General features: G+C 55.4%; 1 protein-coding gene across 4 annotated transcripts in view; it reads left to right on the top strand.

Annotated features, from left to right (window-relative positions):
- The window catches only part of FGF22 (fibroblast growth factor 22), a 25,102-nt gene continuing 11,298 nt past the window's right edge, over positions 1-13,804 (top strand). For 2 of the 4 annotated variants that reach the window (XM_008168869.4, XM_042861888.2), the window contains exon 1: positions 1-690. In XM_008168869.4, the coding sequence (XP_008167091.2) occupies positions 453-690 (238 nt within the window). In that variant the 5' untranslated portion in view covers positions 1-452. Of the gene's footprint in view, positions 691-12,145; positions 12,348-13,804 lie in introns of those variants that run through there. The other 2 variants (XM_065578590.1, XM_042861889.2) reach the window with 2 other exon arrangements.

Genomic DNA, 13,804 nt, shown 5'->3' on the forward strand with positions numbered 1-13,804 from the left:
GGCTTTGCCTGTCAATGGCCGGAGTCCCCGGGTCCGGCCGGCTCCGCGTGGCGTCCGCGCCCCCCACTTCCTCCTCCAGCGCCTCAGACCGAGCCGCAGCCGGCGCCCGGGGGTCCCCGCTGCCACCTGCTCTCACCCTGACTCCAGCAGCGGCCGGGCAGGGGGCACCCGCCGCTCCTGCCAAGCCCCAGGCGTAGCACGGCTGGGCTCCCCCAGAGGCTGCTGCCCGCTGACCCCTTCCTGGGGGAGGGGCGGCCCCCTGCCCTAGGAGCCCTGCGGGGAAGCTGGCACCAGGGATGCCCCCGGGGAGCTCTCGCCCGGGCTGGTGACGCGCTCTGGAGAGCGCCCCGCGCCTCCCACCAGCCTGAGCCCGGGCATGTGCTGGAGCCAGTCGTAGCACATGGTCACCCCCGTCCCGCCTGCCGCCTGGACCTCCTGCCCCCAGGACTGCCATGGGGCGGTCTCTCTGGCTCTGCCTGGCCCTCTCGCTGCTCGCCGGATCGGCCCACGGGGACCCAGCCGCCCCGCCGGGGAGCAACCACTTGAGGGCCCCCAGCAGGCACCCCCGGAGCTATAACCATCTGGAGGGCGACGCGCGCTGGAGGAGGCTGTACGTCTCCACCCACTTCTTCCTGTGCATCGACAGCAGTGGCAAGGTGCAAGGCACACGGTGGAAGGAAAGTCCTAACAGTGAGTATGGAGGGCACCGGGGTGGGAGGGTCCCCAGGGGACATTAGAGGCCTGTGCACCAGGTAGCAGGGGCGAGTGGTTTGATCACTGGGCTGGGAGCCAGGAACGGCTCCTTCCTAACCCCTGCTCTGCCTCTGGCTGCAACCCTGGGTGCATCACTTTGCCTCTTTGTGCCTCAGTTTCCCTGTCTGTGACATGGGAGGCAAGATTTGGCAGGGGGCGGGGGGAGCTTGGTTAATGTGTGTAAAGGACTTTGAAAGTGGAAAGCTCTGTTATCAATGGTCCTATCCCCGGGTCCTGATCCTTCCCACCCTGCTGGTGGACCTGGTCTTTTTGCCTGGCTGTTTGGAGCCTGGGTTCCCCCAGGTTCCCACTCCCATCACAAAGGAAAATAACAGTAAGAGAGTCACCCAGCTGGGTCATTACAAGCATGTTAACTCTCAGAGATGTACGTAGGCCTGGGGAGCATCCGTGTATACGGGTGCTGGGGTAGAGAGGTGGTGTGCTGGATATGCTGCAGTAGGTGTTTTTTCAGAGGAATTTTTCTGGAATTACTTAGTCTGGCATGGACATAACCATCACGCACTGAGCACTTCCCATCAGTCGATCTCAAAGTGCTCCATGAAGATGGGTAGGTGCTGTTAGCCCCATTTTACAGATGGAGAAACTGAGGCCCAGAGCGGGGAAGCAACTTACCCAAGGACAGGAAGGACGGACCATGTGTCACGGAGGGAGCAGGGGTTTTCAAAGTTGGGAAGCTCCATTTGAAGCAGAGGTGAGGGAGTTTGGCTCTAGGCGCAGCCATGAAACGTAGGGCCAGGTCTAGGTTTGTATTCCAGTTCGGATTCAGGCCCATCTCTAACGGAAACTCAAGTAAGGCCCGGACTTTCAAAGGGGATTAGCAACAGCTTGAAAGAAAGCCTGATTTTCAGAAGGGACCTGAGCACCTGCTCTCTAAAAATCAAGGTTTTAAAGTAGCTTCAAGTTGAGCCCCCAAACTCACTGAGTCACTTTTGAAAATCTTGCCTTACGTATGCATGAGACGATCTCCTGCAAGGCCACCAGAAATCTCCAGTTCCCCCTGCATCCCAGCCCTGAGACACAGCCCCTGCAGTCGACACACGGCCTCACCAGGCCGTCGGGACATCAGCTTCTTGTCTGATCGCTAATAATTCTCTTTTTAGTTGCACTCGGCACCTGCAGCAATTCTTTGCCCTGTGATTGAGTTGCCTGTCCAGCTCCGTGCAGCGATGAGCGAGTATTTCATTAGATCATAGGGTCACTTGCCTGCTGCTAATGAGGGTCAGGAAGGGCTTGTGACCTGGGACTCAGGGGATCTGGGGTCACTTGCCAGCTCTGACATTGACCCCTTGTGTAGCCTTGGGTGAGGCACTTTAAAGCCCAGATCCTCACTGATATTCAGGCACCTAACTCCCATTGGTTTGAATGGGACCTGGGCTATATACCTTTGAGGACCTGGGCGTTAATCTTTCTGGCCCTCAGTTCCCCATCTGTAAAATGGGGCTAATAATCCCTTTCCCCTGCCTTTTGCCTACTCTATTGTAAATTCTTGGGCTCTTTTACTCTTTGTATGTTATCATCGGGGGCTGATCGTGGCCTTAGAGATGCTCTTGTAGTGTTAATACTTAGAAGAATTGCTCTTAAGATGAGTTGGGCTTGAACCAAATTTCTGCTGGAGGGGGAGGCTCAGAATCCAGGTCTGACTTTTTGCAGATTGAGGCATCCTCTAGTCTTAACACCCCTCCACTCCATTAATCCTGGCCCGTTCCAAGCCCGCTTCCCAGACGCCTGGAATTCTGTCCAGCTCTCTCTGCGCAACAGACTGGCCCTGAAATGCAGCAAGGTACTTTGCTCCTCTGCCTTTGCGTCAGTGCCCAGAACTGCATCCTAATTAACGCCAGGAGGCCTGGGCAGATGCATGGGGGCCTGTGTTTGCTACAGGAGGCCAGATAGTGTTGTTATGCTACCTTTGCATAGGGCCCGAGGTACTTAAGAGTCAAATACGAAGGTGAGGCCACTGCCCCCAATAGCACGCAGCCTGACCCCGCCGGACAGCATTATGAGATGACATCTCGAGTGCATTAAGGGTCAGGGAAAATCACAGCAAGGGGATCAGGAGCATAACATCAGCTGGCTGCTTTAAATAAATAAATTTATGGAGACCTCTTATCTCCTAGAACTGGAAGGGACCTTGAAGGTCATTGAGTCCAGCCCCCTGCCTTCAATAGCAGGACCAAGTAGGGATCTGGGGCAAAATCAGTAAGTGGCCCCCTCAAGGATTGAATTTACAACCCTGGGTTTAGCAGGCCAATGCTCAAACCACTGAGCTATCCCTCCCCCCTACAGCAGAGTCACCTGCATCCCACAGAGAGGCGGTATGGGGAGGAGCACCCAAGCTTTGCCGTGATGCTAGGCTACAGTAACACCACCACAGGATTAGGCCTATCCCTGGGGCATGAGGCTGCCGCATTGCCTCCTCTGCCGACCTCTAATCAGGAGTTCCCCAGGCCGCCGGCAGGTAGAGTGACCAGACAGCAAGTGTGAAAAATCGGGACGGGGGGTGGGGGGTAATAGGAGCCTATATAAGAAAAAGACCCAAAAATCGGGACTGTCCCTATCAATTCGGGACATCTGGTCACCCTACCAGCAGGAGGTGGGAAGAGGCGGCCAGTGGCCCCCGTAGCTAGTAGAGTCTCAGTTGATCAGGGTTCAGCCGTAAATATTTTCACTGTGGAAGCAAAGTCCTGATTCAGTTCCACTCTGTCCCTGCTCTGCCAGTCCCACCCCTCTCCCATCTCCTTGATAACAGCGCTGCAGCTCCTGGCGGGACTTGGCACCCAAGTGCAGGCATGGAGACAGGGATGGGAGGCTGACGGTATCTCGAAGACAAAAGCGCTGGAGTCGGGAAAGCCGCCTGAGATCTGGGCGCAATCCAAGGGATTGGGTCAGATCCCGTCCTCGTTTGCACCCAGGCAGTTCCACTGACCCGAACGAGGGTGGAGTCTAGCCCACCATGGCTATGTGACGACTAACATGGCCCAGATCGGCCGGGGTTACCCTTCCCTGGGAGTTTGGTCGAGTTTATTATTGGTATGACAGTCTGGATCCCGTTGTGCTGGGAACTGAACCGACCGAGAGACCCTGCCCCCAAAGAGTTTACAATCGTAATAAACAAGACCGACAAAGGATGATCTCCATTGTACAGATGGGGAAACCGAGGCACAGAGCGACGGGACTGACTCCACGCAGGGGCTCAGTGGCAGAGCCAGGTCCTTTCTCTAAAGCTGATGATTTGCAAACACCAAGGGCCCAATTGGGAGGATTGCGTCACCTTTCGCTCCTGCCAAGCTCCCAGAAAGGAGCAATGAGGGCAGAGCAGTGACTCCATATCGGTCCTGGCTAGCAGCACGGCCTGGGGTGATGTGTGTGTGTGTGTGTGTGGGGGGGAACTATATGCGGATGCTGGCTGCAGCCTCCCGAAGGGATCAGTTCCTCCTGTGTGGCCCCCTCTGCTAAGCCTGAGACTGGCCAAGGTGGGATCTAGGCTTTATTAGGGTGGCGATTTTATTGGGCAAGGGAACAGAGCCACTGTCGGGTTTGAACTCCCAGGACAGAGCCAGCCGCGACTGAGAGCAGACCAGCTTGTGTTATTTGGAGAGAAGCAAATGTCCTTTGTTATTAATAGCAACAACCGCACAGGATCGTGCAACCTGACTGGAGTTGCTGGCACCTAATTAGCTTCTCACCTCCCAGACTGTTTGCGGGCGGCTTTGCTCAGACCTTGCAAAAGACGACCGGTCGGTTTCACTTGTTTCTAGCCAGCGCCGGGTCCTGGCTCCTGGGTACTTGTGCAACGCTGCGATGAGTGGGTGGCAAATGCCACAGAGGAGGGGGTCAATTTCCCTCCCCCAGGGAAAAGATCTGACCCTTCCCATTTTAGGCAGAAGCCAACCAATAACCGAGGAGCTGAAGAGAAATTTCCCCTTAAGTGCCTGCTGCAGGGCTTCATGCACCTTCCTCTGAAGTAGCGGGTGCTGGGGCCTGTTGGAGACGGGGTGATGGGCTGTTAGTCTGATCTGGTCTGGCAGGTTCTGTGCTCCCATTGATGAGAGGCTTTGCAAACTCTGGTCTTCGTAAAACGCCATTTTCATCCTGCCTGTGTCCCTTTAACGGCCTTGATGAGCCAAAACTAGAGACCGGGGACGTTGCACTATATGCAAAACAGGGACAGAAAACGTTGCTTAATGGAGACCAGTTTTGCTCGTGCTAAGAGATGAAGTGGTGTCCAGCTGAGTGTGAAAATCTAAGGGGGATGTTTTCACAAAAGAGAGTCCAGGGTCTTACTCAGGTGCTGCCCCATCCTGGCTCCACCTCCACATGCAAAACTCTAGTGCCGTGGTGCTTTAAACCTGGGCTCCCTGGCCCATCCTGTCCTGAGTGCTGGGTTCACTCCTGCTGGTAACCCGCCCTCTTGGCGGGGAGGATGTGGGCTAGCACCACTTGAATGCTGTCTGTCCTCCAATGCCTTCCCACAATCCCCCCTGGGTGCCTAGAAAGACAGTCAAATCCTCCCCCAAGTCATTGGGGGTGGGGGAATCAGAGAGCAGCTGGGCTGTCTGCAGCACAAAGTGATATGGGAGAGGCCCCAGGAGCGCCGCGGCTTTGCAGCAGTGTGACCGCTCACCCCTGGGCTGAGTTAACCCAGACTCAGCTGCTGATCCTCCTGCGGCGACCAGATAGCAAGTGTGAAAAATCGGGTCGGGGGTGGGGGGTAATAGGAGCCTATATAAGAAAAAGACCCAAAATCGGGACTGTCCCTATAAAATCGGGACATCTGGTCACCCTAGGTGATCCCACTGCCACCACAGCAAAGCCCGCCCCAGCCGTGAACGAGGCTGCTAGCTTGTGGCGAGGGGTCCGTTCGCCTGCGGCTACGGCAGGCCCCTGTGGCACAAAGCAAAGTAAGGAGCCCGCTGGCTGCTTCCAGAGAGAGAGACTAATCTCTGTCTAGCCAGCAGGGGGTGCTGCGGGGAAAGGTTCTGCCCTGATGGCCAGGGCCAGAGGATGTGCCCAGAACCCCCTTGGCATAGAGATCGGTAGCAGCTTCTCTCCGGCTCCAGAAATGAGCCTACCTGTCTCTCCAACTCCTTTGTAACAGCTGCTGATGCCGCCCCAACTGGGACCATGTTGAACGGTCCTTTCATGTGAACTAATTCGATCCTAAATTCTTATCTGTCCGTCCATCCATCCGTCGGTCTGTCTGTCTCTTACGGTGTCTGGAGCCTTCTCCCTTGCTCAAAGTTCCTGCCCGCTTTCCACCCACCTCCTTTACCCTGACCGAGGGCAGCTCCGGATGCTTCTCCCGTCCTCATCTGGGCTCCATCTGCTCAGTCGCCCCTGGGAGCTCTTCCCCTCTCTCTGGAGAGTAATGACAGGTTTCAGAGTAGCAGCCGTGTTAGTCTGTATCCGCAAAAAGAAGAACAGGAGTACTTGTGGCACCTTAGAGACTAACAAATTTATTAGAGCATAAGCTTTCGTTAGTCTCTAAGGTGCCACAAGTACTCCTGTTCTTCTTTTTTCTGGAGAGTAAGAGCACATCCTCCGCCTTCCCCCCCATGGGGAGCCTGGGGCGATGGGGGAAGAATTCTGGCTTGCCGGTGCCGGCCCATCAGGGCAAGGGGAGGTTGATTGCAAACACACCAGTGGACTCAGCTGGGGGAGCATTGAGTGGGTATCTAGACTCCCTCCCCCGCCCCCCAGCCTCTGCAAGGGGTGCAGGATGCCGGGTGCCTTCCAATTCCCAGCCAGTTTCCCCATCCGTGAAGCGCAATCGGAAACAATAAAGAGCCAGGTGACCTTTGATCCTCAGAGGCTGCCAGGCTTCCTCGGAGCTGACCTCGTTAATGAAAGACTTCCTGCCTTGTGATCACGCACAGGCGCCAGCCTGCCCCTCGCCAGCCTGCCCTGGCCAGATTTACGAGGGACGTCGGGGGCAAGTTTGGCTGGGAACTCCGGCTGTGTGACAGCAGGTCAGGCGGCAGCTGGGAAAATGCACCTGGCTCAACCCTGGGCGCTCGCTTGGGGTCTTTGAAGCCGCTGCATGCATGGCTCCATCCGTGCAGCATGCGGCGCCCCCTGCAGGGTCAATGCAGTCTGCACCCGCCCCTTGCACCTCCCCCGTGTTTCGACGGCAAATCTTGGGGGCAGGACCAGTTGACCAGCGCCCGAGTAGAGGGGTGGACGCGCTGCAGGTGCGCCTCCTAGGGGCTGGGCGCGGCCCAGCAGGCTTTGTTCCCATGCTCCGGGCGCAGGGGGCCGCTCTTTGGCCATTTTGTTTCCACCCCTTCCGGGGTAAGAGAAAGTCCAACACAGCAACTGTCCAATGTTGTTCTGAGAGGTTTGCAGCCCACGACTCTGGGCCCCGTGGTCCGTACACGCCCTTGTCCCAGGGTAATCAGAAGTCCTGATCCCTTTGTCTGTCTCTGCAGGTTTTCCCCCCACCACCTTCCCTGGTGGCTGGTAGAGGAACCCAGGCCCTTTTTCTCCTCCGGGTGCCAGCCCAGGGAGCCTGTAGTGAACAGCCTGGGTCTGTCTATTCAGACTCATCCCTTGCTGCCTCCCACAGGCTTCTTCCTACCCTGGGCTGGCAGCAGGCCTTTCCCCACAGCCCCTGCCTGGGCCTGCCAGGCAGCTGTATTCCTCTCAGGCGCCCCAAGGTTTCAGCCCTCACCCTTCCTTCAGGGCCGTACACCCCAGCATCCTTCCCCAGCGCTCCCCAACAAATCCCCAAACCACAGCTATGCTCTGAAGCCCCTTCTGCCCTTCCCAGCCTCCTCCACTGCGCCGCACTTCCTCTCTCGTGGGTCTCCCCGCAACTGAGGGTCGCCTGATTCCTTTCCCGGTGGCCTTGCTTAATTGACCCCCTCCAGGTGCCAACAGGTAGCTGATTGAGTGCCGGAGCTCCCATTAACCCTCTCCAGGGCTGCCCAGAGGATTAGGGGGCCTGGGGCAAAGCAATTTCGGGGGCCCCTTCCATAAAAAAAAAAAGTTGCATTATTATAGAATACTACTATATTCTTGTGGGGGCCTGGGGCAAATTGCCCCACTTGCCCCCCCCGGGCAGCCCTGAACCGCTGTGCCAGTGTGGGGTGTATACCCCAATCCAGCCTGGTGCAACGGGGCTCTGATCCCTAGCTGCTCCTGTGATACAAAGAACAACACATCGGGTGCTGTGCTGAAAACCCCACCTGCCCCAAAGAAAAGAGGTTTGTCAGTGTCCCTGAGTGGATTTCACGCTCTCTCCTCCTAGGGCTGGCGCCACTAAGGGGGATGCTTCTGTAGCTCATGGTAGGAGTGTGTTTGTGGGGGGCTCTTTGTCCTCCTCGAGTGGCAAATCCACAGAAGAGCCTGTGGGAGCTGCCCATTAATGGAGTTACTCCTTTCGCTCAAGCATTAGAGGGAATGTTGCTAATGAGGGAATTCCCGCTCCGGAATGTGGGGAAGGAGACACCTTCCCAGGGAACCGCTGCTCTGGAGAAAGGACACAGAGAATGGAGATCCACCCCCCAGAACGGAGCAGTCCCTCCCTGGCCTCCCATACCTGCATGCTGTGCAGCAGAGAACCTGGTCGTGTCCTGAGCAGGGAGACGTTTGCTTCCAGACCTGCTCTGCTGAGACCTGGTACTGGGCTCAGCGCAGAGATGGAGGAGGCATGAGACCCAGGCACCAGATTCTTGTATATTCATAGAGGCTGTGCGTGGGGAAGAGCGGCGCAGAGAGGGGATTGGAAGGGGATCCTAGAAAGGGCCCCCCATTGTTTTTTCTCGGTGTTGCTTCCTCTGGGTTTAGTAGGAGAGTTGGGATTTCCCAAGAGCATAGCGTGGGTTCGAAGTCTGAGCAAGCACCTGCGGGCCAGGAGCTCCGAACCTGAGTGCCCAGCTCTGATGCTGACTTGCTGTGTTAGCTTGGGTGACTCTCGGCCCCTTTGTGCCTCAGTTTCCCCAGTTGCAAAATGGGACTGAAAATACTGACCTCACTCCCCAGGGTGTTGTGAGAACTAGCCATTTGCATAATGCTTCGAGCTCCTCGGGCCCCAGCCCAAGGCAACGTGAACTCTCATCACACCCCTGGACGAGCAGGTTGTGCTAAGGACCCTGAGTAAAGCTGACCGAGTAGCACCAGGGATGGCAGTGCAGCTTGCCAGTGCCAGCGTGGGGGGCTGTGAAGGAGTCGGCGGCACACGTGGGGAGCTGGGTGTCTGCGCAGAGGCTCGCTACCCCCAGGGTCTTGGCCAGAGCAGGAGCTCCGGGAATCTGGAGATGGAGTTTCCTGAAACTGCGCTGGGTGTTTCCATTGTAAACCCTGCCTTGTCTGGCCACATGCCTTTCGCATTAGTGACGCTGCTAGGAGATCTGCCAGCCAGCCAGACACCTCTGGCCGAGCACAGAGCCAGACCCCAGGCAAGGTCTGTATTACAACTGCACCCCTCCTCTCTTCATGTACTCCCCCCCCCCCCCCCACACACACACAGACTCCCGCTACCCATCCAGGGGACATAAATCCTCCCCCAGCCCTGTTCACACACGCACACCACTCATCCAGCTGCATTCCCTCCACTTGCACTCTCATCCACCCACATTCCCACGTGTGCACACCCTGTGCCACTCACATCTCCTCCTCCTCCTCCCCTCGTTCAAACACACACCCTGCCTTGCACTGAGCCATCCGCCTTCTTTCGTATACACACAGCCACCCCCATTCTCACAAGTGCGCAGGCGTGCACGCCTCTCCATCCATTCACATAGACACACTGCACCTTTGCATCCCTGTCTGTGCAATGCATGTCGTGTGTACCTGTGCAAGCTACGTGCGTGGCATGTACATCTCCATTGCATACATAGCGTAGTGTGTATAGGTGCAGGGTACATGTGTAATGCAGGCCACATGTTATTGTGTATATGGGGAGAGCATTTATATCAGGGGTTCTTAAACTGGGGGTCAGGCCCCTTCAGGGGGTCGCGAGCTGTCAGCCTCCACCCCAAACCCCACTTTGCCTCCAGCATTTATAATGGTGTTAAATATATAAAAAAAGTGGTTTTAATTTATAAGGGGGGGGGGTGTCGCACTCCGAGGCTTGCTCTGTGAAAGGGGTCCCCAGTACAAAAGTCTGAGAATCACTGATCTATATGGGATTTGTTTATGCATGTACTGGGTATATATGCATGCATGAGGCATGTGCCCATGCACGTATACACGCCCCGGACACACCCAAGGCCGAGTTCTTTCTCTTTCCTTGGAAGGTGGGTCAGTGGGTTGCAGGCTGACATGAGGAAGTCGTCCTGGGCCCGGCCTGGAGGGTCACGGGGGACGTGGCTCACACAGCTAGGACACGGTTTCCCAAGAGGAAGGGAAAAAAAGTAGTTAGGAAAAAAACAAACGCTGCCCCGGAGGTACTGGGGAGTGGGGGAGAATTGCAGTTTTACCACTTTAATCCCTTCAGTTCCTCTTTCCTCATCTTTTTGTGCCCCCCCCCCCCCCGCCACTCAGCAAAAGCAGCCAGGAGCTAGGGGCAGGCTTCCACTCCGGCCCCCCTCAGGGGGGAGTTAATATAACAATTAGCCCTTAGTCTCTGGGGCCGGTTCTTCTCAGACCACCCGGGCACCAGGAGCTGAGGAAAGACCCCGGGAGGGCTCGGATGTGAAGGAGCCTGGGATGATCTAACAGCAGGGGTCTGTGCCTGAAGATCAGGAATCACATTTCGGCGAAACGCACAACACGGCTGCCAATTAGGGGGGAATAAATCAGGGGTCAGCGCAGGTCAAAGACTGACAAGTTGTTCCAGCCAAGTGGAGGTTTTGCTTGGATCCCTTCCGCCTGGCTCTGGGGAAGGAGCTGGTCCCAAGGGAGAAGGGGAAAAGAAATCACACAACAAAATTGGACTTTTCCCCGCAGGGAAATCAGTCCCCAACTTTCATCTCCTTGCCTGCGGGAAAAGGACGACCCTGGAGGCGGCTAATGCAGCCAGGTCCGAGCTGGGGTGGTTTTGTTCTTTGCTGTTTGCTGATCTCGCTGCCCGGGCAGCTTGGGATCAAAGCGCTGGCCTGTTTTTCAAGCTGGAGCTCAGAGAACGTAGCGCTGGGACAGAAATCCCAATTCCCCAGCCAGCGCCGGAGACGGTAACCGTGCTTTCCCTTCCAACCCAGAAGCTTCCAGGACAAGTGGCTGGGCTGGTGGAGAAGGGGAGGGGAATTCCCTCCGCTCTAGGACTATTGGGTGAGGTTCTCTGGCTTGTGTCACGCGGGAGGTCAGACGACGAGCATAAGTCTTATCCCAGACTGCACCCGTTCCTGTGCTCACAGCACCTCTGGTGTCTCAGTTGTGCTAGGCCTTTGGATGGTGCTTTCTGTGCTGCTCCCAGCTTCCTGATGAGTGAACGCGCTTTCCTGCTAGGGGGTCTTGTCCATACCAGATGCAACGTCTTCCCAACATTCCCTGCAGCGGGCACTGGGGCCATCAGTGAGGTGGTTTGCTCAAGGAGATCTGTAGCAGAGCTGGGAACTGAGCTCAGGTCTCCTACGGCATACCCCAGGGTCTAAACCCCAAGGCCATTGTGCCAATGAGCTGGTTGTGACTAACAGCGTGGGAAGTTTTTGAGTAACTGATCACATCACGAGTATAAGTGGGTCTAAGGGAGTCTAGGTTAATTATTATTATTAACAGGGCCGGCTCCAGGCACCAGCTTAACAAGCAGGTGCTTGGGGCGGCCAAGGGAGAGGGGCGGCACCTGCAGCAATTTGGGGGCGGCAGGTCCCTCACTCCCTCTAGGAGCGAGGGACCTGTCGCTGAACTGCCGGCGCCGATCGCGGCTTTTTTTTTTTTTTTTTTTGCTTGGGGCGGCAGAAATGCTGGAGCCGGCCCTGATTATTAAGCACCTTCTCTATCACATCTAACCCCAGCTGCTTGTCTTCACGGTCAAGGCCATTCACGGCCAATCCCCACCCGAGCTCACGTCTCGTTCTCCACCATCGACTCCCACCTCCGACCGGCCCAAGATCCCAGCCTGTTGTTACATTCCCCAAACAAGCCCCTTTGTGCCTTCTCCCACGCTGCCCTCTCTCTCCCTGGAAACATCCACAAAGCTCCCTCCTGATCCGCCTTCAGACGCTCCTCTGCTGTGATTCCCACAACAAACCTGACCGCGTTTAAGCTGCTGGTGTGCCTGGACCGTTGCTTTTCATCCCGACCGATATTGGCTCATTGTTTCCGTATAATCCCCTGTGTCTGGATCCCTCTATTTTCTCTGGTCTTATACTCCAATTGCAATGTCCCTGGGGCAGGGACTGTCTCCCTGTTCTGTTTGCACAGCACCGGCCACAATAGGTCCTGGCCCATGACTGGGGCTCCTGGGTGATGTCTATGCACCAGGGCGCCCCCTTGAGCCTGGCTCAGCTTCAACGCCCCAACCTGCTGTCGTGAAAGCCAGATCCCTAGCCTGTTCCCCGTTCCCTTTCAGTGGCTGTCTATGAAGGTGGAACCATTGGGGTGAATGGGAGTCTATGGGAAATCTTGCCACCAGAGAATTCCTCTGGAGCCTTCAACAGAGGCAGGCCCGTCAGACAGCTCAGAAGATGGGAAAGGTCAGTTACCCCGCAGCTGCCGCTGTTTTGTAGATAAACCTTGGCCTCTCGCCTGCATTGAAACCAATTTTGGTTGGAAATATCAAAGGCCGTCTGTCAGGATTAAGGGGCACCTCGTCCCATCCCCGGCTCTCGAGGTCAACTGGAATTTGTCTCCACACGTTAATATCTAATTTGTATCTACTGGCACACAGAGCTCCCCCAAAACTTACACAAGGCGCCATCCTTTTGTAGCGGCCATTCACGTTCATGCCCAGTGCCGCCAGCCCAGTGCCAATCCCAGATGAACCAGGGCATATCAGGGCTGACAGCTATGTCCTCGGAGAGTGGCAGCAGCTCTGGGATCGAGAAATGAATTTCAGAAGCCCTAATTGACGTGCTTGCAACTTGGGATGCAGATCCTAGACTAGGCTACACAGACTGCTGCCTGCATGGTCCAGAGCGGCTACCACAATGCAGAAAGGTGGCTTAGTCCAATCTTCGCAGATTGGGAGGGTGGGGCAGTGAGGCAGGAGTGCACGTTTAGAAGATTGGAGGGTGGACTGCAACACCTTGGTGCCCTCAATGATGCAGCCATTAGAGGGCTGAACAGTCTAGATATCAACTTGGGGCACGTACAAAAGAAGAAAATGACATTGCTCTGTGCCTCAGTTTCCCCATTTGTACAAGGAGGATAATGATACAGACCTCCTCTGTAAAGCACTTTGAGATCTACGGATGAAAAAGCCCCATGTAACCACTAGGTATTAGCATCATAAAAACACCATCACTCTAAGGGCGTTGTCTGCATTCAGGAATAGCCCCGATTCCGGCATCTGAGTAGCTGGCCCCTGAGCCCAGACAAGGGCAGGAACTGTTTGCACTGATGAGCTCAATCAACATCAACACGTGCGTGCGTGTGATCAGGACAGTCTGGTGAGCTACATTACTTTTCTTCTTTGTGCATTCCAGGGCATTCTGTGTTGTCTGAGCTCCTGGGGATAGAGGCTTTGGGGCAGAACCGCAGTTGGCATAAAGGTTTCAGAGTGGGCAGCCGTGTTAGTCTGTATCAGCAAAAACAACGAGGAGTCCTTGTGGCACCTTAGAGACTAACACATTTATTTGGGCATAAGATTTCCTGGGCTAAAGCTTATGCCCAGATAAATTTGTTAATCTCTAAACTGGCCTAAAGTCACTGTAGATCCATTGAGGTCAGTGGCGTTCTGCAGCTTCACCCCAGCTGAGGATCATCTCTTGAGCCGAAGCCAAGGGAAAAGTCAAAATTTCTAAGTGTATCGCACAGTGAAAAGGACTAGATTTCATTTCCAAATCATCAAAACCAGCCGCTACGGAGATATTTTGACTTTGGTTCATTTTGTGCTATATTAAAAGTCTAAATGTTTTGACTTTGGTCTGTATTCTAAATTATACCGTAAAAGTTGAAACAATGAAGTCAAAACGAAATCACTTTAATAATT

This window comes from Chrysemys picta, chromosome 25 (assembly GCF_011386835.1).
Source record: "Chrysemys picta bellii isolate R12L10 chromosome 25, ASM1138683v2, whole genome shotgun sequence".
Taxonomy (NCBI): domain Eukaryota; kingdom Metazoa; phylum Chordata; order Testudines; family Emydidae; genus Chrysemys; species Chrysemys picta.